Source organism: Miniopterus schreibersii, assembly GCF_964146895.1.
Source record: "Miniopterus schreibersii genome assembly, chromosome: 8".
Classification (NCBI taxonomy): Eukaryota; Metazoa; Chordata; class Mammalia; order Chiroptera; family Miniopteridae; genus Miniopterus; species Miniopterus schreibersii.
The window spans coordinates 34,809,133-34,832,984 of record NC_138109.1 but is presented as its reverse complement, the minus strand read 5'-3'; the positions used below and the strand labels follow the sequence as shown (position 1 = coordinate 34,832,984).

The 23,852-nt window shown below is 41.6% G+C and overlaps 1 protein-coding gene across 1 annotated transcript in view; it reads left to right on the top strand.

The window, feature by feature from the left end:
* Positions 1-23,852, top strand: part of FYB2 (FYN binding protein 2) — a 77,473-nt gene that overhangs the window by 20,665 nt on the left and 32,956 nt on the right. The window contains exons 2-6 of the mRNA XM_081144862.1: positions 7,846-8,587; positions 10,426-10,587; positions 12,299-12,332; positions 21,301-21,401; positions 23,441-23,475. Of these exons, the coding sequence (XP_081000988.1) occupies positions 7,846-8,587; positions 10,426-10,587; positions 12,299-12,332; positions 21,301-21,401; positions 23,441-23,475 (1,074 nt within the window). The remainder of the gene's footprint in view (positions 1-7,845; positions 8,588-10,425; positions 10,588-12,298; positions 12,333-21,300; positions 21,402-23,440; positions 23,476-23,852) is intronic.

Sequence of the window (23,852 nt, the reverse complement as noted above, 5' to 3'; positions counted from 1 at the left end):
TAATTCCTTGGTTCCTGCTGCCTTCCCTGTGCTTTGGCTTTTGAGCTGGCATTTTTTTAGGGCTCCTGCAATCACATACCAGGAGGTGAATGTTGAGCGTGTGATAAACCATTGCCATTTATGTTGCCATTGTTTCTCCCTCGCAGAAGGCAACGTGCAGCAATTTGCAGAAAATAAAAAATGAGTTGATTTTTTTTTTTAAATCAAGAAATCTGCATCAAAATACTGTCTTCTCCTTTTGCAACTTATGTAGATTTTTATGACAACTTTCACCTCCTGAGTCATTATTAATTTATTGAGCACTTGCAGCCCTTGCTCCCTGCAGCTCGCAGTGTGGTGTGATGTGTGCTATGATAGGTGTCAGCCCAGGTAGTCGTGACACAGCAGAGGGTCACCAAGCCACCTGCCACATCTGACTAAAGTCCAGAGAGAGGGAGCAGCTATCTGCACTGTACATCATAAACCAGAAATCAGGACATGTGATTCGACACAGAATTTATGCTCATTTGCAGATCCATTTCGAAAGGGTATAACACTAAATTGTATTTTATCTAGTTCTGCATTTTCTTATTACCTTTTAAATGACATGAATCAGAACTACCTTGAAAATCCAAGATGCATGGTCACATTAGCAATATAATTTATTAAAAATCCAAAACGATCCCTATTTTATTAGATTCAATGTTTTGTTCATGTCAGAATAAATAACCAAAAGCCTGAAAAAGTATTGTAAAAGCAAATGTAAATTGGTTTCCTGGGATTTTTATTTGTTTGTTTAAAAGATGTGATTAGGAGTATATATATATATATATATATATATATATATATATATATATATATTTACATAATTTCCAAAGTAAGTGTGACATATATAAAATTGATTATGGAATATTGATGAGGTAGAGTTAAATTTTCAAGTAAAATATATTAGCAGAATAGTTAAGATCGGTCCTAGAGACAAAGAGACTTGGGTTCAAATTCCTGCACCACTTTCTGACTGTGAAAACTGGGAAAGTTACTAAACTCTGAGGTAGTAAAGATACCTGCTTTACAGGGTTATTGTGGCGACTGAGATACACACATGGTTGCTGCTAAGGGTTATGAGATAGAAAAAACAGAAAGTGATTAATTCTCTGAAACTAGCGAAAGAAAAAGCTACTTCCCAAGAAGCTGGTATTACTGTATTTATCCTCATTTGATCAAGTATTAGCTTATTTCTAAAAATGGTAGCCCCTAAAATTTCTAGATCCACCAACAAATTTTGAGGTTTAAGGGGTCCAGGATAGAGCGTGGGTTCCGGACCCTGATTGTATGAGTTTGAAGCCCAGGGTTGACCCTTCCTTGTTGTGACCTTGGACATGTTACTTAGGCTCTAGATACCTCCCTACGCATCCAGGTTTATACCTTGGAAAACGCTGAGTTAGACATAAGGCTCAAATAAAGTAAGTGTTTAGAATAGTGCCTGGCATGTGGTAATGTCCTGTAAGGCATATATATGTCAAATAGACATGCAATGCCTACTTTTGTTATTATCACAATTATTATTATTCCTTAGATTCTCATAAAATAAATGTGCGATGAGAGGCCTCTGTTCAATGCAGTCTTTTCCTCCTGGTTTGGCTAAATACATCCATGTGAATATAATAATGCTACATTTAAAAAACTGGAATTTAGGCTTGTAACTGTTTCATCCTGGTCTCCCTTTCCTTCTGAAATAGCAATGTCTTTGTTTCTCTTGGCTGGTTGCTACCTTCTTGGTTAATATCCATATCAAAGAGATAAAACCCCTTCTGTTTAGAGGACACCACTGTCTTTTATCTTATGTTTCCACAATATCTCTGGGATTGGTTTGGCCTTTGCTTCCCACTTGAGGTATTTGCAGCTTGCCCAGTCCCAGTCAGAAGAGCCAAGGCCGTCTTCCAGAGCTATTTGGGGGGGTTATCTTCTATCATTATAATAATTAGATCATTTGTTTCTGTGTGCATTCTAAGATACCCTTGAGGGGAAAACTTAAATTCTGTACAGTTCCTGAATTATGTGAACCTGCTCATTTTTCTAAATGTTCCTTCACTGATTCATTCCTTGAACATTTTATAAACCCCGGGGCTAGTACTAGTGGTAGCAAGATAAATAAGATGCTGTCCCTATCTTGAAAGGATGCTGAAAAACTTGTCAACCAAGGGTTCATTCAGTTACCAAGCACCCACTATGGACCAAATATGCTTCTGGGTGCTGGCGCTGCAGCAGTGAACAAATCCTGACCCAAGCACCTGCCCTCAAGGAGCGTACATTCTGTTGGACGGATATGGATAGTGTGATCGGTGCTGGTAGGTGCTAGGAGGGAAAACAAACCAGGACGTATTGTTCAGTGTTTTGTGTTGTAGACAAACAAATCCGTGGCTGCTAGTTTGAGAAAAAGGGGATTTGTAATAGGTTATTTCAGGAATTTCCAGAAGGACCGGGGATGAGCTTTATGCTATAGCTAAGGGAAAAGCCCAGCATCCACAGGGTATTGCTCCAGTGGGGACCCACTGCTCTGCCCAGTGCACAGCATGGGAACTTCTGTCACATCATAGATCAAAAAAAACATTTTCAAGTTCCTTGCCTGGATCCATTGTGTGTCATCTCTGGGTCTTATAACCAGCTGTCCCCAAGGCTGCTTGAACAGTAGCATTATAGGAAAAGGAAAAGCCATGACCAGTTGCTTCCATGGTATTATTAATAGGCCATTTGTCAGGTGCTTTTGGTTTTTTAGAGAGGGGTTGGGGGAGAGGGGGAAAAAGAGAGAGAGAGACATCGATGTGAGAGAAACATCGATCGGTTGCCTTCTGTACATGCCCTAACTAGGGACTGAACCTGCAACCTAGGTATGTGCCATGACTGGGAATTGAACCCAAAACCTTCCAGAGCACTGAACAACCCCAGCCAACTGAGCCACACCGACCAGGGCGTCTGTCAGGTGTTTTTAATGAAATATCAGCTAAACTCAAAGTTAAACCTTGACTTTGTTGTTCTATAATCAATTTTTGTAAGGCTTTTCAATCAGTCCCTTTGGTGGGGGGAGAGGGGACCCAAGTATTGGACATGGGTATTTGACCATAACCCCAACAATTACATCAGTTTTTATGTTAAGCAAAAGTAAAAGCCTATTGAACGAAAGCGTTTCCATTAAAAGAAGAACAAAAAGGATTAAGCAGAAACAAAGTTATTTAGTTAACATTCTAGTGTTGGCTTCAAGACTACTAGGGTCGTCTTGAGATCTTGGAGGGGCCCCCCCTTTTTAAACTAGAAACATGAATCTACGAGACAACGCCTTTGAACTTAGCAGCACAAGCATTTGTCAGCAAAACCTGACACGGCCCTTTCCCTCTTTGTTTAGATGCCTTTCTCGGTGTACAAAGCCTCCGGTCCAAGATCATGTTTTGGTTCGTCAGTCTGTCTATTTTATTATTATTGAAGGATTCCTCTACCAACGTGCTGTTAGGTTTCAAATCTTCTAACTAAGGGTTTTACAATATGGCATTATATCTCCTTTTACTAATATTGACTCCTTCTGACAGGAAATCAATTTCATAGGTCTGCCAGTAATTATCTCAAATGGAGACAAGTTATGTTGTCCAAAAGGAGCAGAACATAAATTCATTAGTGTAATCGGTAGAGTCTTTAGCCAGGATATATTAAGACTCTCAGTAAACATTGCCATTGAGTTTTTATTATTCCTTTTGTTCTTTTTACCCGCCCAGAAGACGGGGGGCGGGCAGGCACAATGACAATGCTGTAATATCAGCCAAGTTTCACAACCATGTTTTAGTATTTGTCCTGTAAAATTAGTTCTCCTGTCCCAAAGGAGGGTTCTAAAAGCATTTTTGCTACTGCTTGTATTGCTTTTCCACACGGGATGATTTCAACCCAGTGAAAACACATGCAGATTGCTGCTAACACTTTAATGCATCCAGAAATTTGAGGTCATTGAATAGTCAAGTTGCCATACTTCCAAAGGCCCGGAAGGTTAGGGAAAATGTCCCATTGAACTATGGAAAGATTTTCTGGGATTACATTTGTGACACATAAGACATTTCTTTTATATGTTTAAGGCAGTTTTTGAAGAGGGGGCTCCAGAAATACCGATGGCCCCTTTGAATAATTTATCAGTGCCCCAGTGAGTTAACTCATGAAGAGAATAAGTCCAAATTGTTCCCCAAATTGCTTCTGGTAAAGCTAGTTTATGTGGTCCACACCAGAGACCCAGTTCTCTGTATTTACAACCAACTTCCAGCCATTTTTTCCTTCTTAGATTAAGGAAGCTCGTTGCTTTTTTTTGTATTGATTTCTCTAAGTTCAGTTTGGAAGATGCTGAAGCTATTCATTGTGGCTCCAGCGTTTGCGTCGCAGCAATTTTGCAGCTTGATCTGCCATCGTGTTTCCTTTCGCTAACTTGAATCATCTTTTATGAGTCGGGGAATCTTTAAACTAACTAAAGCTTTGGGGAATTGAAGAGCATCTAACAGGCCTTGAGCATCTAACATAAGTGCTGTTTTTTATTGGTTTTCCAGATGAGGTTAAAAATACCTCTGTTTCCACAGCATTCCAAAGTCATGAGCAAGTCCAAAGGCCTATCCGTGTTCATATCAATATTGGCTGTTTGGGGCTTTTCGAGTAAACAAGCTGTGGTCGGAATGAATCATCAGCTTGTTGAGCAGACTTAGCCTGTGGGAGTGGCTTAGCGTCAGTGACCTTACCCTTGGAGGGCTTGGTCTCCAGCTTGATAAGGTCCTTCAAAATATTTAAGGTATGAACCATTTGTCAAACCAGATGATTTCAGTGTTTTCCAAAGGATTTTCCTGTAAGTCAGCTCAGGACTAATAGCTGGTCTGTGAGTGAAATACAATCAAGATCAGACCTATCAGCCCATCTGTTGAGATGATCGTATGATTTTATCCTTTGTCTTGTTAACGTGCGTAACGTTGGTTGACTTGTGGATGTTGAACCTTCTGCATCCTTGGAATAAATCCTGCTTGATCCTACTGTACGGTCCTTTTAGTGTATTGCTGAATTTGGTTTGCTAACATTTTGTTGAGGATTTTCGTATCTATGTTCATCAGAGGTTATGGCTGTAATTTTCTTTTCTTGTGTCTTGTCTGGTTTTGGTGTCAGGTTCAGGGAATATTTTGTTCATCTTGGTAACCCTAATGTCTGGCACATAATAAGAAATCAGTAGATATTTTGATGTGACACGTGTTGAATTTCAAACAAGCAGGAATTTGCTAGTTCAAGAAATTGGAGGAAAGATGGCCATTCCAGGCAGAGGAAACAGCATATTCAAAGGTATAGGACCTTGGCTTGGCGGTAATCAATCCCTAATTCTATTTCCTACCAGAGTTTATCCTAATCATGCCTACAGAGACTAAAATTTACCAAGTATTAACATTGTAGTTCATGTGGCTTCAGGTAGTGAAGACCTAAAAATAATCATTATATTTCTTTTAAAATATTAATCACTGACCACTTCACACCCATTAGGATGGCTACTATAAAAAAAAAAAAAAGTGTTGCAAGGATATAGAAAAAGTGGAAACAGTGTTCTAGTTAGGAAAGTAAAATGGTGTAGCTATTATGGAAAAGGGTATGGTGGTTCCTCAAAGAATTAAAAATTAAATGATCCAGCAATTGTGCTTATGGAGATATACCCAAAACAATTGAAAGCAGGGTCCCAAGGAGATATTTGTACACTCATGTTCATAGCAGCACTATTCACAGTAACTAAAAGGTGGAAGCAACCCAAGTGTCCATCAATGGGTGACTGGATAAACAAAATGTGCTATACACATGCAATGAATATTATTCAGTATCAAAAAGGAAGGAAATGTTGCCATATGCTAGAACGTGGATGAACCTTAAGGACAATGTGCTAAGTAAAATAATCCAGTCACAAAAAGGCAAGTACATATGATTCCACTTATGTGACGCACCTGGAGTAGTTCAGTTTACAGACGGAAAGTAGAGTGGTTATTGCCAGGGGTGGGGGTGGAGGTGCGGGGTGGAGGTGGGGTGGGGAGTAAGGAGTTGTTATTTAGTGAGTGTAGAGCTCCAGCTTTGCAAGATGAAAAGAGTTCTGGACACCCACAACAATGCGAATGCACTTAACACTTCTGAACTGTACACTTAAAACGATTAAGGTGGTACATTTTAAGGTATGTGTATTTTGTCACAATTTAACAAATATTAACCACTGAAGTATGTACACCTACTGTCTCATCTGGTCCTTTCAGTAATCCTGAACTGTTAGTAGAACAGTCCCATTTCATAGTGAGGAAAATAAGGTTCAGAGAAGTGAAGTAAATTGTTCAGGACACATGACTAGACAATGAAAAAGCTGGGCTTCATACTCAGATCCCCTGGTTCCATGCTCAGTGCTGGCATCTACCACATGTCAACGCCTGCTTTGTTTCTGGTTCAATTTCTCTCCCTTCCTAAATCTTCAGAGAGCAGGTGTGAGTCAACTGTCAACAGTCAGTAAAGGTCACCCAGCAGTCCCTCGGCTGGCAAAATCAGACACCACTGGCGTGGAGATTGTATACATGAAATGAAGAACTTTAAGATGGTCAGGAGAAGATGGGGGCTCTTACTTTTGAAATGACTCCATTATATGTCCTCCCACCCTCTACCTCCTATGAAGACAAAAGATGACAAAATGAACTTACAGAAATAAATTCCATCTAGTGAGAGAAAGGGGGGAGCTGTGGGGAGTGCACCGAGCAGGAGTCGAGCCTAATCCTACCTGCCTAGATGACCAACTGACTGTACAATCCTGGGCACGTCCCATCCTCTGCCCCAAGGGTTGGGCTGCTATTACTGCCACCATTGTCACATACCGAACTTCAGCTGACTTTAGAAGGAAGAACACAGTCTTCCACGGGGAGTCAAAAATACAAGAGGATCATCTAGCCTCTTACAAACATATTTTCTTTATTATGGGTTTGGCTTGTGTCGGGCACAGTGATGGTCGCTTTACCTATGGCAGCCCTCATCCTTCGGCCGCTTGGCAATTTATTTTTAAGATGAGACTACACTGCTCATCCCAAGTTTCCCAAAGGATTTGCCTAGAGGATGAAGGGCAGAGTCAGAATTTGAACACAGACTTGTCTAGTTCCAAAGATGGCTCTTTTCTCTAGTTGAACCAGTGTTAAGTTCAAGGGCCAAGTTACATGAAGAGCTGTGGAAGCACCAGGGAGACAGGGAAGAAGTCCGCTCCACCTGTCATCCCCAGGGGAGTGGAGAAGGTGGGCACTGAAGTTGCAGGAAAGCAGGAGGGTAGATGGGGGGAGCATTTTGTGAAGCAAGAGCACTCAAGCACGGCCAGGGTGGTGGTGACTACAAAGTTTCTAGGAAAACTTGGAAACAATCCTCTTCAGTTTAAGGGTAGTTGTTGAGCTGTGGCTGGAGCTCGTAATCCCAGCACCTTTGAGATCGTAATTCCACCCGCATTTTGAGGCATCTTGAATGCCATACTCTAAGGAGTTCAGAACTTGTTTCTGTAGGCAGGAGGGAGCCATCAAAAGTTTGTATCGAGAGATTCATCAGCAATTGTTAATACTATCTCCTTTATAAGTGTGTTTTTTTTTTTAATGGTGTGAAGAAATTAAACATGTCTGAAGTGTTTCAAGGAGGATACAGTTGTTTTCATTCCATGTCACATAGACACTAGCATCATTGGCTGATCTTGCTCGGGTGAGCAGAGGCATTACATTGGCACTTAGAGCCCCTTGGCATGTACAGTGAATTCCGCTAATCATGATGCATTTTCCCTAAAATAATGAGACATTTCTATTTTCTTTTATGCTTTAGGAAAGATTAAAAAACTTCAAAGAACTCCAAGCTAAATTTCAAAAGCTGGATGTGCCATCTCTTCCACGACCTATTAAATCCCTAGCAGGTGTTTCTCAAAAGGGTGACACTAGTAGCACACAGTCAATGAGGATTTGGGCCAATAGGAAACCCCTCCCATCCAACCACAATCAGCCCCCACCATATGGTTCCAGTGGTGAACCCCGGCCTCTTGAACCCCAGGAAGTGAAGTTGGCACCGAGGAGTGAGATTCAGAAATGTTCTGATTCCCCAGGACCTCCGGGAAGGTCTATTCATTCTGCAGAAAATTCAGAGAAGGCTCCTTTGCTTTTGGATGTGAATCAGTCAGATGCTATGATAACCAATGAGGAGGAAGTGGTGGCCAGTAGCTTCAGAGACAAACTGTGGAACTGGGAGAAGTTCGCATCTCAGAAAAGTGAAATGTCGTCAGCTCCCCTCCTTGCCAATAGAAGTCGGGCTTTCCATCTGGGAGATCAGAAAAGCATGGGGCTTACTGCTCCAGAGGAGCCCAGGAAAAGGCTGGAAATAAAAGGATCCCAGAATCTTCCTTCCCAGAGGCACTTGATGATCCAAAGAAAATCACTTGTCACCTCAGAAGATCATACTTTTCTACTTTCTCAACATGGAAGAAAGAGCCTCGAAAAGTCCAGTCCTGAGAGGAGCCCAGCAGGGAGCACCTGCCAGCCTATCTATGCGAGTGAGCTTGCCAGCTGGGCCCCAGGTGAGAAATCTAATCCCCACAGGTGTCGGGGGAGAGCTCACTATGTTTTTCCAAGTTAAAGCTTGCTGAGTTGAGAAGGTCACATATGTGACCTCAGCAATATTTGCTCCAAACTCCAACATGGGCATTCTAGGACCATCTGCTAAATTGTAATTTCAGGTTTGGGCAAAGTGATTAATCTCCTAGAATTATATTGAGAGATAATTTGGGCAAACTTGGATTTGAATTCTAGTTCTACTTCTTACAAGATGCATGACCTTGGGCAGTCTGCTTAACTTCATAGAGCCTGGTCTGCTCTCCTACAAATCAGGTCCATCACCAATCTTCCCCGTCTTGGTACACAGGACAACCATCCTCCTGGTTGTTCACACCCAAAACCTAGGAGTCATGTTCTACTCCTCTCTCCCTTTCATTCTTTGCATCCAACTCATCCGCAAGTTCTCAGTTCTACTTCTAAAATGTGTTCTGTATCCCTCCACTTCTGCCCTCTGCCCATGTCCACACAAAGCCATATCTCTCCTGGACCCCTGCACTGGCCCAGCTGGTCTTCCTGCTCCCACACTCTTGCCCTCTTATATTCTGCTCTCCTAGCAGGCACAGTGATTCTCTAAAACATAAGTCCTATCACACCAGTCTCCTGTGCAAATTCGGCTCCAGCTGTCTTCCAGTGGCTCATGTGATTCGGTCTTTACCTACCTTTCTTGCCCTCTCCTCTCTCATCGCATTGACTTTCCTGTTATTCCTCAGATATTTCAAGTTGGCGTGTTTGGGAAACACTAGCCAACTCCTTTAGTTTTACCATGTAATCAACCATTGTATTATGTAAACCAAAAATCAAAGCGCTTGGATAATCTAAGAATTTGTGCTGTTTTCCAAAGAAGCAGATACGATTTTCATCTGTAATATTGGAGTTTCTGTTGGAGTTTGGCTTATCAGTACAGAAAGATAAAATATACAAAATTGGGACTATCCTGCAAAATTCCAGGACACAAAATCCACAGGTGCCTAGGTACCAAAGTCAGCCTTGAAGCCTGTCCGAGGCTCCGAGCCCTGGAAATCAGAGATCAGTTCTGACTCCTCTTTATAGCACCCATGTTATTGCCCGTCATAAGTGCCTGAAGAGCTCTTTCAGGGAGTAGTTATTGAACACTTCCTCTGAATTGGGCCCTGTGCTTGGTGCTGGGAAAAGGTCAGTATGGCCTAGTCCCTGCTCACAGGAACCAACACTCAGTGGGAAGTTAGACCAGCCCCTCTAATGAGCCACAACCCTGCTGGAGAATGTGCTGTGGGGATACAACAGAGTCCTTGATTCTGGCCTTGATTTCTGGTAGAAATCAAGAAAAGCTTCCAAGGGGAGGTATTATTGGAGCAGGGCCTTAAAGAGTCAAAGTTTGGCAAAAAGAGAAGTAAAGGAACAGCATTCTAGAACCAGGAAAGGCATGAACAAAATCATGGATATTCAAAACCCTTTTAAGGCTTTAAAAATCAAATCTAGAGAACTGAGGAGCCAGTGGTGTGAGTGAAAGAGTTTGGGCTTCAGGTCAGGGAAGTAGGATAATGAAGTCCGGTAAGAAAATAATCTGGAAATGTCAACTGGGGCTGTGTGCAGTTTAAATGCCAGAGGAGGGAGCCAACAAATGTCATGCTGAAGAAATAGGGCTTCATCTTCTGGGCAGCGGGGTGGTGACAAGATCAGACCTGTGCTTCGATCTGGGCACCCCGGCTGCTGAGTGGCATGTAGGTCGGAGGGGAGTGAGAAAGAGGCAAGGTCAGTTTCATCCAACAAGCCATGAAATGGAAATAATTAATAATCTACATTTTGGACTGTCTGTGCTCAGAAAAACAGCCAGATGTGAAGCATCACCAGCTTCCCAAAACGAAGCCACTGCCTTCCGTGGAGTCCCTGGGTCCTCCTCCTGTGAAGCCGCCAAAGCCGCCAGCGGTGAACCTCCAGGCCTTTCAGAGGCCGACAGCCGCTGTCCCCAAGACCCACTGGGAAGGTGAGAAAATGCACAGCCCCCCCCCCCCAACTCTCACACACAGCCAGCCCGCAGGAGTCTCAGCAGCCTCTAGTGTCCGGATCCCCCAGTCACCTCCCTCTTCGCATGAGTTCCCGGGTGACAATGCTGACCTGCTTCTCCATGGGCTGGGCATCCATCACTGCTTATTCTCGCGTAGAGGCCGTGGCAGCTTGCCCGTGAAATGACAAATCTGCAGGAATTGGCCCCTTATCGCTCCTGAGCCAGCCCGCTTCCCCTGAGAGCACTGCATTTGATCCCCGGGAATCCATCCAAGAGGAAGAAAAGGAGCGGGGCAGGAGGCAGAGCGCCTTTGTGTTTCCTGCAAAGCCGGTGTTGTCAACACAGCCTGTGCAATAGAGGAGGGAGAGGAAGCAAAAAGGGAGGCAGTCGGTGCGAACCTGACCTGCGAGCATGATGGGGGCCCCTCAGGCCTCCATGATCTGCCTGCAGGAATTCATCAAAGGGCTCCCACCCCTGCCCCCCCTGGTCCTTTCCAGGGCAGGAAGCATCCTTGGAAGCCATTTCTCTGTGTGTATGTGTCTAACTCTGCCACATACCCACCCCCACCGCAGTCTCATCCTGTTGACATTTCAAACAGCTTTGCTCTGTCTGCTCTAATGAAACATGAGGTGAGCATACACTTGGGGTGGTCAGGAGTTCTTTGCTAACGATTGTTTTACTGTGACCATGAGTGCCAGCAGATGGGACACTAAGCAAGCTACTTCTAGCTCATCGATTATTCATTTGACTGCTTTGGGCAACCTCATGGTTAAATTTCTTTAACTCAGTGGTTCTCAAACTTTAGCATGCATCCGAATCACCTAGGAGACCTGTTAAAGCACATTGCTGGGCCCCTATCCCAGAGCTTCTGATTCAGTTGGTCTGGGTTGGAGGCGTGAGGATTTGCCTTTTTAACAAGTTCTCTGGAGATGCTGCTGCTGCTGGTCTGGGGACCACACTTTGAGAACCACTGCTGTAAGTCATCTTAAGAAAATTCTCTACAGAGGAACAGAGCTCTTAAATATGTGGCCACCTCCATATCAGGGAAGGCTAAGTATGATTTTTATAAACATTAAATAATTTAGGCCTCTCTGAAGGGGAAGAAAGTTGTCAGAGGACGTAGGACAAAGTACTAAGTCTTTTGTAGTAAAACGGACTCTGTAAGTCCCAGCTCTCCTGCTCACTAGCTGGTTAAATTTGGGCATGTTACTCGCTGAGCCTCATTGTCCTTGCCTCTAAATGGGAGTGATAATAACACTCACCCCATAGGATTATTTTGAGGATAAAAGAATGAGATGAGGCATGGAAAGACCTCAGAGTTATAGGCACGCCAGTAAGAGCTCAGTAAGTGAAATGTTATCACTATTTCAAGCATGCATTGAGCAGCTACAGTCTGCCAGGCCCTGTGATAGACATGAGATTAAGAGAGAAACCCAGCAGACATCCTAGTACTCCAAGAGGCCAAAGTCTCATACAAGAGACTGTACTCGTAGTTAAGCTCCATGAAGTGTGGGCGAGGGCTGTAATGCAGGATGGATGATCCCCTGGATGCCAGGGGAAGGGGAGGCTTGGGGCACAGGTTAGGTGCCAATCCACATTCTGTCTCAGGTCAGGTCATTGCACAAACATAATTTGCTTTAATCAGGCTGCCACCAATATCTCTCTTTCATTCTCCCTTTTGCTCTTGCAGCAGCTGTGGAAGAGGGCTGTCTGCCTCCAGAGAGGTGAGTACTTGTTTCTTGATTGTGCAGAAGGGTAGCCTGCCAACGAGGCCGCTGAGCCTGCCCAAGAGCAGGCAGTAAGCACAGGCCAGGTGTCAGTGTTTCTCCAAAGGGCTGCAGCAAGAGCAGATTTATAAGCAACAAACTGCAACTCATGTTGTAGATGAGAGATTAAATAAACCGCATTTAACAACCATGCTGTCGTTAACTTGCAAAGATGGTCCTCTGAGGGACTTTTATTTATTGTACAGTTGGGTTCAGTAAATTGAAACATCAGCTTCCATAGTAATAAACTGAGTAAGAGGCTACAGAACGCTGAGGGCAGCTGGCATCATGTTAGGAACTGGTAACGGGACAAAGGACCCTCTGAGGATTTTGCCATGGAAGTGTCAGTTCATTAAGTCACTCAACCAAATACCGTTGAGCCCTTTGATGCATTGAACTGGCTACTTAATACAGACTTTCTCATTTCAAATATGATTCCAGTGCTTTTAAATGTGTGAGAAACACCTATGAATTTCCGTCTTTCTATGGATAGTGTTCCCTTTAGACTTCCTATCTCTGCTGGGGATGGGAGGAAAAGTCACCATTCATAAAGTGTGTTTGGCGGGAAATCTTCCATATTGCCTAGCTTTCCAAATTCACTGGCAGTGAGTTGTGCAAAAAAAGTCCAGTGGTTTCTAGGTAAGTCCTATAGTCCAAAATAACTTATTGTCATGTTCCTCCTTTAAAATTAAATAATTAGTTTGAACAAGTAAATGCCATGATGCCGAGCAGCCTTAGATACAACTTCTGTGGAAACTGGCGCTTGTTTGGAAAGCACATTTCCATGTTCATGGCATTAATCTTCAATACAGATACTATGTTAGAAATAGGGTATGCGGGATCTCATTACTGGGAGGGGACCTGGCGATTACCTGATGTAGCCAAGCCATACAGCATAATGTGAACAGAAATCTGGGTTTTGAATCCACGTTTTACCACTTAACACCTATGTAACCTTGGACAGATGCCTTAACCTCTGTAAACCTCAGTTTCTACTTCTGTAAAATGGGATATTGGTAGCACTTAACTCATACAGTTGTGGTAAGGATTAAAGGAAATCCTGATTGTGAAGTGTTTAGTGCAGTGCCAGGCAATCCAGAGTGTTCAATGAGGCTTACTCAGCTATTATATAACCTTCCACCAAAGGCAGGAATTCGTGCTCAGAACCTTAGTCTCTTCAAAAATCCTTCGATGAGGAGCTCGTTATCTGGAGAGTCCAGTGTTGCTCCTCATTGGGGCAGATTTTATTCTTTTAACACGTGTTTATTGAGCATTTACTCTATGCCAAGTCCTCTTACATACATTGAGAACAGGGCAGTGTACAAAGTAGGCAAAAATATCTTACACGTGCACACGCCTTTGTTTACTCAAAGTCCTTCAAGTTGAGCTGGGGAAAAAAATGATGACCTTCCTACCCCAGACTCAACTACCCCGCCAAGATCTACCCGTTGGTATGGTAGACATTGTCTTTGACCCTTCTTTGCACCGCAGTTCTTAAAACTGCTAAGGACTGCACTCTTCCTTGAACTAAAACTCATTTTTTCCAACCCTTACTCACAAAACAAGAGTCTTTGTGTTTTAGCTGTATTTCAATGGATACTATGTATATACTTTTAATCATCTTGTTAGGAACCCAGCGGATTTGCAGTAACCACTTTCATTTTTGAGCATCTTCATGTTATCTATTCAATACGAGAAGTCACGTAGCGTAAGTCATAAGTACAGGGCTGGAGTCAGAGCAGCACAGGTTCAAAGCCCTGCTCTGTACCTAAGGCCAGTCAGCTGGTAGCTCAGAGCTTTAGCATCCACATCGATAAAGTGGGCACAGTAATACTTGCTTCACCGCTGGCCGCGAAGACTAACTGAGATAAACTGTATAAAGCAGGGCGAACACAGAAGCTGCTCCATGAGTCTGCTTCTTCAGCCCTTGTCCTCTCCACCTCTTGTTGTCTCTGGAATATTAATATCTCATCAGCTCCCAACAGTGACATGACTCTTTGGAGATGATTCTTTGCCATCACTTTTCCATGTGAACAGAGCTGGCTGGCATCTCTCTTGAAGAGCAGCCCTGTTTGTGTGAGCAAAGCAGGTTGGTCCCAGGGAAGCTGTTGGCACTGGATCTCCATCAGTACTTAGCAGCGTTGGCTAGTATTTTATTCATAGCTAAAAATATGGCTTTTCTCCCATTAGGAAGTAGCCGAAGGTAGTCCTGACTCAGGAATCTCAGACTAGACATTAAGGAGGGGTGAGGCTGTTTACTTCTGGAGCAGAGAAGATTCACACAGTGTAGTGTTCTCAGATGCAGGTCTGTGGGTGGATCTTGGTTCACCATTTTCTTTCCTGAACTTTTTAATTTTGTGTTTTTGTTTTGATGACAGTCTTTAAAAGATAATGTAAGCCTATTACGAATCTCCTGGATGGCCTTTCAACCTAATACTTTGGAACATGCATTTGTATTTGTGTTTTCATGTGTGTACCCCATGCCTAGTGGGAGACACATATCCTCCTAGGGCTGCAGATCCTGTGACTGCCCAGGACCCAAGTGAGACGGCTGGGGAGAGCGGATGCTACGGAGCAGGGAATAAATGCCTTCCCGGAGGCATCCAAGCAAAACGATAACAGAACAATGACATTGTGGCCAAACAAAACACATTTCTTCTCCTTATTTGAGTAGTAGTAAGTGCTATAAAGAAAAAAGTTTTTTTAAGTATTAGAGTAGTAACTAGGGATTGAGAGTGAGTAAAGGAAATGTAGGAAGGTCAAGGAAGGTTGAGACCTGAATTCAGGGGCCCCATCATGGAAGGTCTAGGAGCAGAACATTCCAAGAGATGGCACAGCTGGTGCAAACCATCAAGGAAGACCCCCCTCCCCGTGTTTAGGACAGCCACAAAGGAGGGAGTGTAGCCAAACAGTGTGCTCAGGAATGGTGGTGGTGACTCCTATGAGCTGTGGAATGAATGTGGACTTTGCTCTAAATGCTTTGCGAAGCCATGGAGAATTATAAGCCAGGCAGTGACGTACTGACATCTATTTTGTAACAGTCACTCTGGGTTCTGTGTAAATAATAAATTTAGTGGGGAAACGGGAAAAGAGGAAGACAGTTGGAAAACACAGCAACAACAACAAAACAATGATAATGACATTAAAAATGGCAATCAACACTTATATAGCGTCTGTTCTAAGTACATATATGAGTCCATTTATGACAATCTAAGGAGTGGATGAAAACATCCCATTTTACAGATGAGGAAACTGAGCCACAGAGAGGTGAAAAAAGTTGGCATGTACAAGGTGGTAGAAATGAAGATAAAGAGCCCTGGCTGGGTAGCTCAGTTGGTTAGACTGTCACCCCAATATGCCAAGGTAAGGGTTCGATCCCCAGTCAGGCCACATACAAGGATCAACCAATGAATGCATAAATAAGTGGAATGACAAATCAATGGTTCTCTCTCTCCCCCTCTAAAAATCAATCAATAAATTAATTTTTTTTAAAAAAATGGAGATAAAGAAATCAATAGGCTCAAGTTATGTTTGGGAGGAAAGCCAGCAATTGCTGGATCAGCTGTGGAGAGTGAGATGGAAGAGAAAGATAGGAATCTAGAGAAACTTTTGGGTAATTTGCTGTTTCTGTCATTGTTGATATGAACACAGGTGGGAAAGTAGTCTTACAAGAAGTATTTATTGGAAATAGGAATTTGCCCAGCTTGGGACTTTGGGACACTGAGAAATCACATGATCTCATACTTCCTTGTCCCCAAAAACCTGTAGGATGCCACACAGAGTGACTCCTGGCTAAACTATTCCTGGTCTTCTTGTCTCCAAAATGTGTGTTCCATTGAAATAAGAAGTGGAAGAAGCTGAGTTTTCAAGTTGGGTCTACCCTCTAATAAAATAAACACAAAAGAACAGGCTATAGCAGGCTTTTCTGTTCAGGTCTCAATCTTTCTACTTCGTTTAAACTCTTTGGATTTTCCAGTGAAACTGGATTTTGCAGTGAAACTTTTTCACTCCCCCTCATGCAAAGTGATGCAGAGGAAAGTGAGAAAGGAAATGTACCTGTCAGGTGTCTCCCACGTGTTAACTCAGTCATTCCTACAGTGACCCTATGAAGAAATCAAGGCTCTGAGAACCTAAATGACTGCTTAGGACCACACAGCCAGTGAGGGATGGATATGATGAATCTGAGGGCAGTGCCTAACATATGGTAAACCCTCAACAAACAGTAGCTGATGGATAATTTCACTGTTTGATCAGGTGAACAGATGTTTGAATGAGCTGTGCAACCACTTCTCCAGAGCATACAGCCTAATACAGAGGTTGGCAAATTACCCTCCAAAGGAGGGTAGATGTGGGAAGTTCAAATGAGCGTGGGAGGAGGTCACGAGTCCGTGCTTCAGCCAGAGAGAGCCAGCTTGTTCAAACATTCATTTTGAAGATAGGTCCACGGGTCCAAACCAAGAGGAGAGAATCTGCTTGTGTCGATCGTTTTTAACACTTGCATCACATAGAAGATACCATCAAGAAACATTAATATTGTATTGTGTAATATTTAAATTACCAGAGGTTTCCTATAAGAAAATCAGAAAACATAGAAACCTGATGCTATGCCAGTAATGAAAAGAACTTTCCAAAACGCAAACCCCAAAACTTATTTTTTTAAGAACACTATAATTTCTGTCCTCCAAGATAATAATATTACTGGCATACTTTTGTAGAAGGCCTCTGTGAAGAGGGCACATATTTCATTCAATGTCCACAGCATACCTTTAAAGCAGATTTTATTATTATTGTTTTGTGGAGTGGGAAACTAAGGATTAAGGAATTTATCCCAGTTTATAATTAGAAAGGGGAATAGCTGAAATTCAAATTCAGAGATGTCTGACCCTAAGCTGCAAGTCTGTCTGCAATTCTGTGCTGCCTCCCAGTAATGTCTATGGTTCCAGAGACAGACTATAGACTTAACAAATGTGGAAACAAAGAAATTGAAGCATAGATATATTTAATTCATAGAGTTATTTCTTCCCTGCAGTCCAAGTTCTTTCTACCGACCCAGACGGCATTAAATCAAGGCAGATCTTAGATCTGGTTTTAATGGACCAGAAAAAAGATAAAAGACATTGTCAGGGAACAAAAAGGGAGGTTTAAATATATCTACACTATCTTTTTTCTCTCTCATCATTAATCCTGAGTCTGCCTTTCTGTTAAGACAATTGATCTGAAGATGTCTTTTTTTTTTACATTTGGGTGAAATTCTTTCTGATCTTCTGAAGTCAGGTATTTATTCATTCCTGACAAAAGTAGTGCAAAAAATTGATTAAACATCTTCTTTTCAATTTTCCACAAATTGTTTCTTATTAATAAAGTTAATTTACCATAGACCCGATGAGATTGTTAGGCCCCTGGAGCATGAGATACATGGTATAGTCCATAATTTAAGAAAGTTTCTCTTGATTACTTCATGCAGGGGGAGAGCAACAAAATAGTGGGGGGAGAAATTACTGATGCATTAGAGTTTATTATTTTTTCTTTCCAGCAAAATGAACTATTCATACATATTTAAAATATTAGAGACCATGAAAAAAAATTCCTGAAAATATCCAAAATGGCCTAACATAGGAGGGGAAACAATTGGCTGAAATGTGCTCAATATATATAATAATAAATGGGGAGAGAAAAAAAGACAAGAGAGAACTCCAACCTTTCATTGTCTATAAAAAATATATGACATACCTAGAAATGGGGGGAAAAACAGGAAGAATATCAAAATACCAAGACTCCACTTCTGTTAAGGTGGGAAAATTATGGGTAGTTTTCTCCTCTCTACGATCCACATCATGTGTGAAATCATTTTGCATTTGTTCTGGATACAGTTGAAGTCCCTTTCAGTCCACTTCCCGGTCCCATTTCCCTTGCTCCCTTCCCAGAAGCAACTCCAGCCATGAAGGCAGGAGTGGGTCCGTTTAGAGTATTTCTTATACTTTAACTATAAACTCATGTATCGGTTAGAGATGCAGCATTTTACATTTTTCTATACATGACATCTTATTTTATCGTTCTGCAACTTGATTTTTCCCCAAAGCTGTGTTTTCATATTATACGTTGAAGCATGTAAGTCTAGTTTATTCATCCTGCTTACACGTTGCCTGTATTTCTTTATATACACATATCACAGTTTGCTCACATTCGCCTTCATGAGGAACGTGAAGGCCGTTTCAGATTTTCACCCTTTCCAATGAGGCTGCAGCAGCCGCCCTCATGTCCTCACAGGCCAATATGGGCAAGTTTCTCTCGGGTTTTTTATTTAGAGTTAGAAGTGCTAGGCACAAGTAAATAAACAACTTTAGTTTTACTAGATATTAAAACATTATCCTCCAAAATAGTTGCGCCAATTCATACGCTCACACCAGTGTGAAGAGTTCCTGTGTTCCGCGTTCTTGCTAAATGAGGTTTTTTTCCAAACTGTAAGATACTTGCTAAAGGAAGGATGTGGAACCGAATGCTCATTGTCTTCATTTCTACTTCCCTGTTTACTGTGAGGTTGTGAATTTACTTATAAGCTGTTCAGTTGTTTGCTTCTGTGATAATCTACCGTATGCTTTTGTCCAATTTTCTATGGGTTTATTTGTCTTTCTCTTGCAGGAGTTCCCAGTAGAGTTTATGAGAACTCTGTTTGTTCCACTTTGTTATTACATTTTTGGAGGTTAATCTAGTTAAGAAAGTTTATCTACCTGGAATGCTTTCTTGCATCTATTAAAATAATATGAGTGGGTTTATTTTTTCTTTCATTGGTTCAATATGATTAATTGCAATGACAGATTTTCTGATGTTGAGTCATCCTTGAAGTCTTGGGAATATTTCGTTTGTTTGTCTTTAGGTATTTTTATTACTGATTAATTCATTTTTCCACGATTTTATTTGGGCTGGAATGTCTTGAGTGAGATTGGGCTATATTTTATTTCATTGTTGGCTCATTTTGTGGTTTTGTATCAAAATTATACTTTCATTTCAAAATGAGTAATATAGCTTCCCCTCTTTGCTTGTTCTCTGAAAATAGGCATAAAACCTTGCCACAGGTGGGGAGTGTGGCGGTGGGTGGGGGCGCTGTGGGAGGGGGTATGCTATTGATTCAAGCCCTTCCATGGTTTATTGGCCTATCCGCTTTTCTATTTCTCTTTAGCCACTGTGGTAATTTTATATTTCTCTGTAAACTTGCTGATTTTCTCTAGATTTTCAAATTTATTGGCAGAGAATTGATCATAACATTTTCATTGATTTCTGAAAACCTGAAGCTATCTCCAGTGTTGTCCTCTTTTTTACCTCGTGTGTGTGTGTGTGTGTGTGTGTGTGTGTGTGTGTGCGCGCGCGCCCCTTCTCTCATTTTCTTGAACAGTCATGCTAAGTATGGTCTAATGTTAATATACCTATTTCAGCTTTCTTTTGGTTCATATTTGGTTTGCCTCTCTTTTCCTACTCATCAATGTCGGAGCTTTGGTTTGTCTGTTGCTTTTGAGCAGCATTAGCTGGATTTTTAAAACATCCAGTCAGATATTTTCTATTTTATTGGAGCAGGTTAACCTCTGTGCATTTTTATTATTCTTGATCTCTTTGGACTTTTTCCCACTATGTTTCATATTATAAATTTACTATGACATTTCTTTACTTGTATTTTTCCCTTCCTTTTCTGCCTTCTTAAATATTTAAGCTTGCTTATTGAATATTTTCCTTCTATCGGTTGAGAAGTTAGATATTCTATTTCAATCCTTTTTAGTGATTACAGTTAAATTTTGACATCTGCAATTAAGTCTGATGTTAGTCAAAATCTCTATCCTGATCCTAAACAAAACAAAGACCTGAGAATAATTCCCATAGCTTCTCTCACCATCTTCCATATTATTATTTAATAGTTTAAATCCATTTTATTCTTAAAGTTTCACAAATTAGTCATTTTTACAGTCAATATTTATTTAGATTTATCAATAGCTTTATTAATTTATTTGATCACCATGTTTTTTTATATTCTACTTCATTTCTTTGAACACTTAAAACGTACTTATTTTAAAGTCACTTTCATGTCATTCTCTTATTTAATTCTCCCATGAGCTATATCTTCTGACTATCTATGCTGCCTCATCTCCTTGTGGGGTGTGCAGTTTTGACTCTAGGCTTGTCTTTAGTGGGAATTATTTCTTTTAGAAACTGTAGATGTCCAAGGTTGTAGAAGCATGTTTACCAAATACTTTCAGATTTGCTTTAGCAGAGGGGAGGGTTAGATTTCAAGCACCCTTTTTGCTTTGTGTCTCTGAAATACACAGACAGTGTGCATTTAGAACCCACATCTGTACTTTGGTGGTGGGTTTCCAAGGTTCTGGTTTCTCATGGCTTGAATGGCCATAGCCAGTTCAGTCTTCCCTGCTCAGACCCTGGGAGAGTGCACTGATATTTTTTAGAATTTATTTTACAGATGGGATGTCATTTTATGACTCTGGATTTTATGCTAATGGCTCAGTTTCAGATGAAGCCTGTGGCTCAGACTTAACTTCAAACTCAGACATTAAGTCCCCAGCTGGCCAGTCACTACGATCTTTCTTTATCTGGTTCCAATTTTCCTCTCAGTCCCTTGGCTGCCATTCTCATTTACATCTTTAATTGTGGGTTTCCTCTCTATGTCTGACACCTAGAGATTTTTACCTTATTGATTTCTAGATGAGTTAGGTGTTCTTTCTACGAGTCTTTGCATTATTATATTTCATCCAGAATTCCTCTGTATTTATAGTAGGGTTTGTATGCCTTCCATATCTGCTAAGGCTACCATATGGGCCAGACATACTTATATTACCTCTCTCATGAGGAAAGAAATACTAAGTTTTATAATATGTTTAAAGAAACGTTTTATTTTAACGAACCTTCTTTTCTCCATGCTTCTCAGGGCTGAATTTGAAGAACCACACAATTACGAGGCAACAATTTCATATCTGAGACACTCTGGCAGCTCCATTAACCTGTGCACCGCAAAAGAAATTGCTGATTGTAAGTCTGCTAAACCAATTAATAGTGTAACCCCGTATGGAATGAAAATGTGTCAAAAATGGTATTTTCCCCCGGCGCACTATGAGTTTAAACATTCACAGCCATGCTGCTTTGCCATTTAATTTCTTCCCCCCGCCTTGTTTAGTCTCTTAAAAATATAAATATAAGCACACACTACCACAACTCACCCAGTGTAAATCAATATCATCTTTGTAATATTGGTAATAGTCTTCTCATCTCCTTGTGTAAATGAGGTGAGGAAACTTTCCAAAGGTCACACAGAGACTTAGTACACGGAGCAAGAGCTGAGGGCCTGCAAGACAGGACCACGTCATGATACCAGTAGTTGGAGGGGTGCTGAGGACCGTCTTCTGATAGTTTCCTCTTCTCCCAGCTGGGACAAAGCTGTTCAGTGGGGACAGTTACCTAACTCCATGTGAAAAGAGAGCGAGGGCTCCAGTGCTGCCGCTTGCATTCTCATTGTCATTTCTAGTCCCTTCCTGACCCTCTGGGGTACAGCCTTGGGAACTTTTCATTCCTACCTTGGGAGCAAGTTTCCATGGCAAAATTTACCATCAGAGAAGCTCCACTTTGTTAAAAAAAAGAAAAAAAAAGAGCATCGAATTATGAATGTGTTATTAGCTGTGCATGTATCATCTTTGTTAAGTAGCCTTGCCAAGTGAGTTGTCTCAGCCTTGGCTGCCCCATTACTAAGACAGAATAGTAATATCTCCCCCATCCAGTGGCAAGGAGAAGCAGAGACCATGATTTGTTAATTCATTAAATAAATATATACACGGTAAATAAATTGGAGGAAGGCCAATACTTTGAGTGGATGAGCCCATCTGCGTCATAAGCAGTCCTTTTCAGTGTACTAATGGCTAAACAAAGTTTTTAAAGCAAGTAGGAGCAGAATGTTTGATTCAAAAGCCAGTGAAAATAACAGTGTACAATGACCAAGTTGACGTACATATTGTTAACCGTCCACACAGAATTTTAGGTCCGTATGACAGTAATCACGTGTGGGCACAGGCCCTATGGAAACCTAGGCTTGCCTTTACTTTAATAATGGGCTGCGTGTTTGGAATAATAACGGCTTAGTAATGCAGTGTGTGGTTTGGTGGGTTTTCTAACTAAAGCTTCAGGACTCTAGCGGAAAGAGAAAAGAAACTAGGGGTCCTGATTATAATGCACATGTATTTATTTACAATGGGGGAAATTTTTATAGATAACTTTGAAGCAAACAGTCAAATTAGCAATTTTATCAAAAAACACATCACTTTCTATACAATAGTGATCTGCTAGGTGTGTTACCTTTCTTACATCATCTCCTTTCATCTCCCCAGTATCTCTGTAAGGCAGGTACCAACTGACCCCATTTCACAGATAAGTTAGCTGAGGTTCAAAGAAATGAAATAATCTGTCTGCAATCTCACGGGTAATGTCAGGATTGGGCCTTGAGCTCAAATTCTTGCCACTGTTTGTGTTTGTTAGGTTGGCATCATGTAATTGAATAAAATCCAAAGATCTATTGAGAAAACTAAAATGTATTCAAGCCTGAGTTGGTGGTCGGCCTCCTCTCTTTAAGTTATACTTAGGAGACCACGCACAGGTGGAAGAAAACACGGGTAGGCTTGCTGTGGAGTTCATTTCGTTGAAGTGGGATTTAGCCTTTTTCGGGCCTTTTTTCCTTTCCTTTTCCTTTCAAGTTTGCCTTCTGGGTGCTACCACACAATTTCAGGGCTTTCTCTTAATCATGGGGAAGGAATGTATTTACCCAAACAGGAAACTCAAAATCGTTTCATATGTTTTCACTGACTGTTCTTTCCATCGTGGAAATGCCCACAGAAATTAAAACTGTGATCAGTGACCCGAGAATTTCCCAAACCACCTGGACAAAGCGTCCTATAGATTGATGTGTGAAGGTTAAGAAAGCTGAGCTCTGCGATCTTTCACGATTGATTTCATACTGGGTACTGGAAGAAACTGGTACTATAAGAAATTGCCTTGAAATCATCTTTTTTTCATGTTTCTTTTAGCAACTTATGAAGTTGGAATTGAAGAACTTCGAAAGGTATTGTTTCCTCTCTTCTTAACAACTTTCTAACTAAACCAAGTGTGCAGAGTTGATTCCAAAGTAGTTTCTTTTAGGAGGGAGAAAAGGTCTTTGTTTTCAGTTCTCCCTGATTTCTGCGGCTTTTCCTGCTCCAGCTGATAAGATTCTGAAGCCTGAGCCCCGTAACGTCAGAACCAGAAAACGTGTGATGGAGTGGGAAACTCGGATCCTGATCCGTTCTTGCCCTTCATCCATGGTGGCCAGCACCAGCTGGCTTTACTAACTCTCTTCAGAGGCGAGACTGGCACAAGACAAGTCTGTATATCCCATGCTGTCACAAGAGTGACCAAACCTCGAAGGCACATTCTCTGGGCTCCTGGTAGGCACGGTGCTAA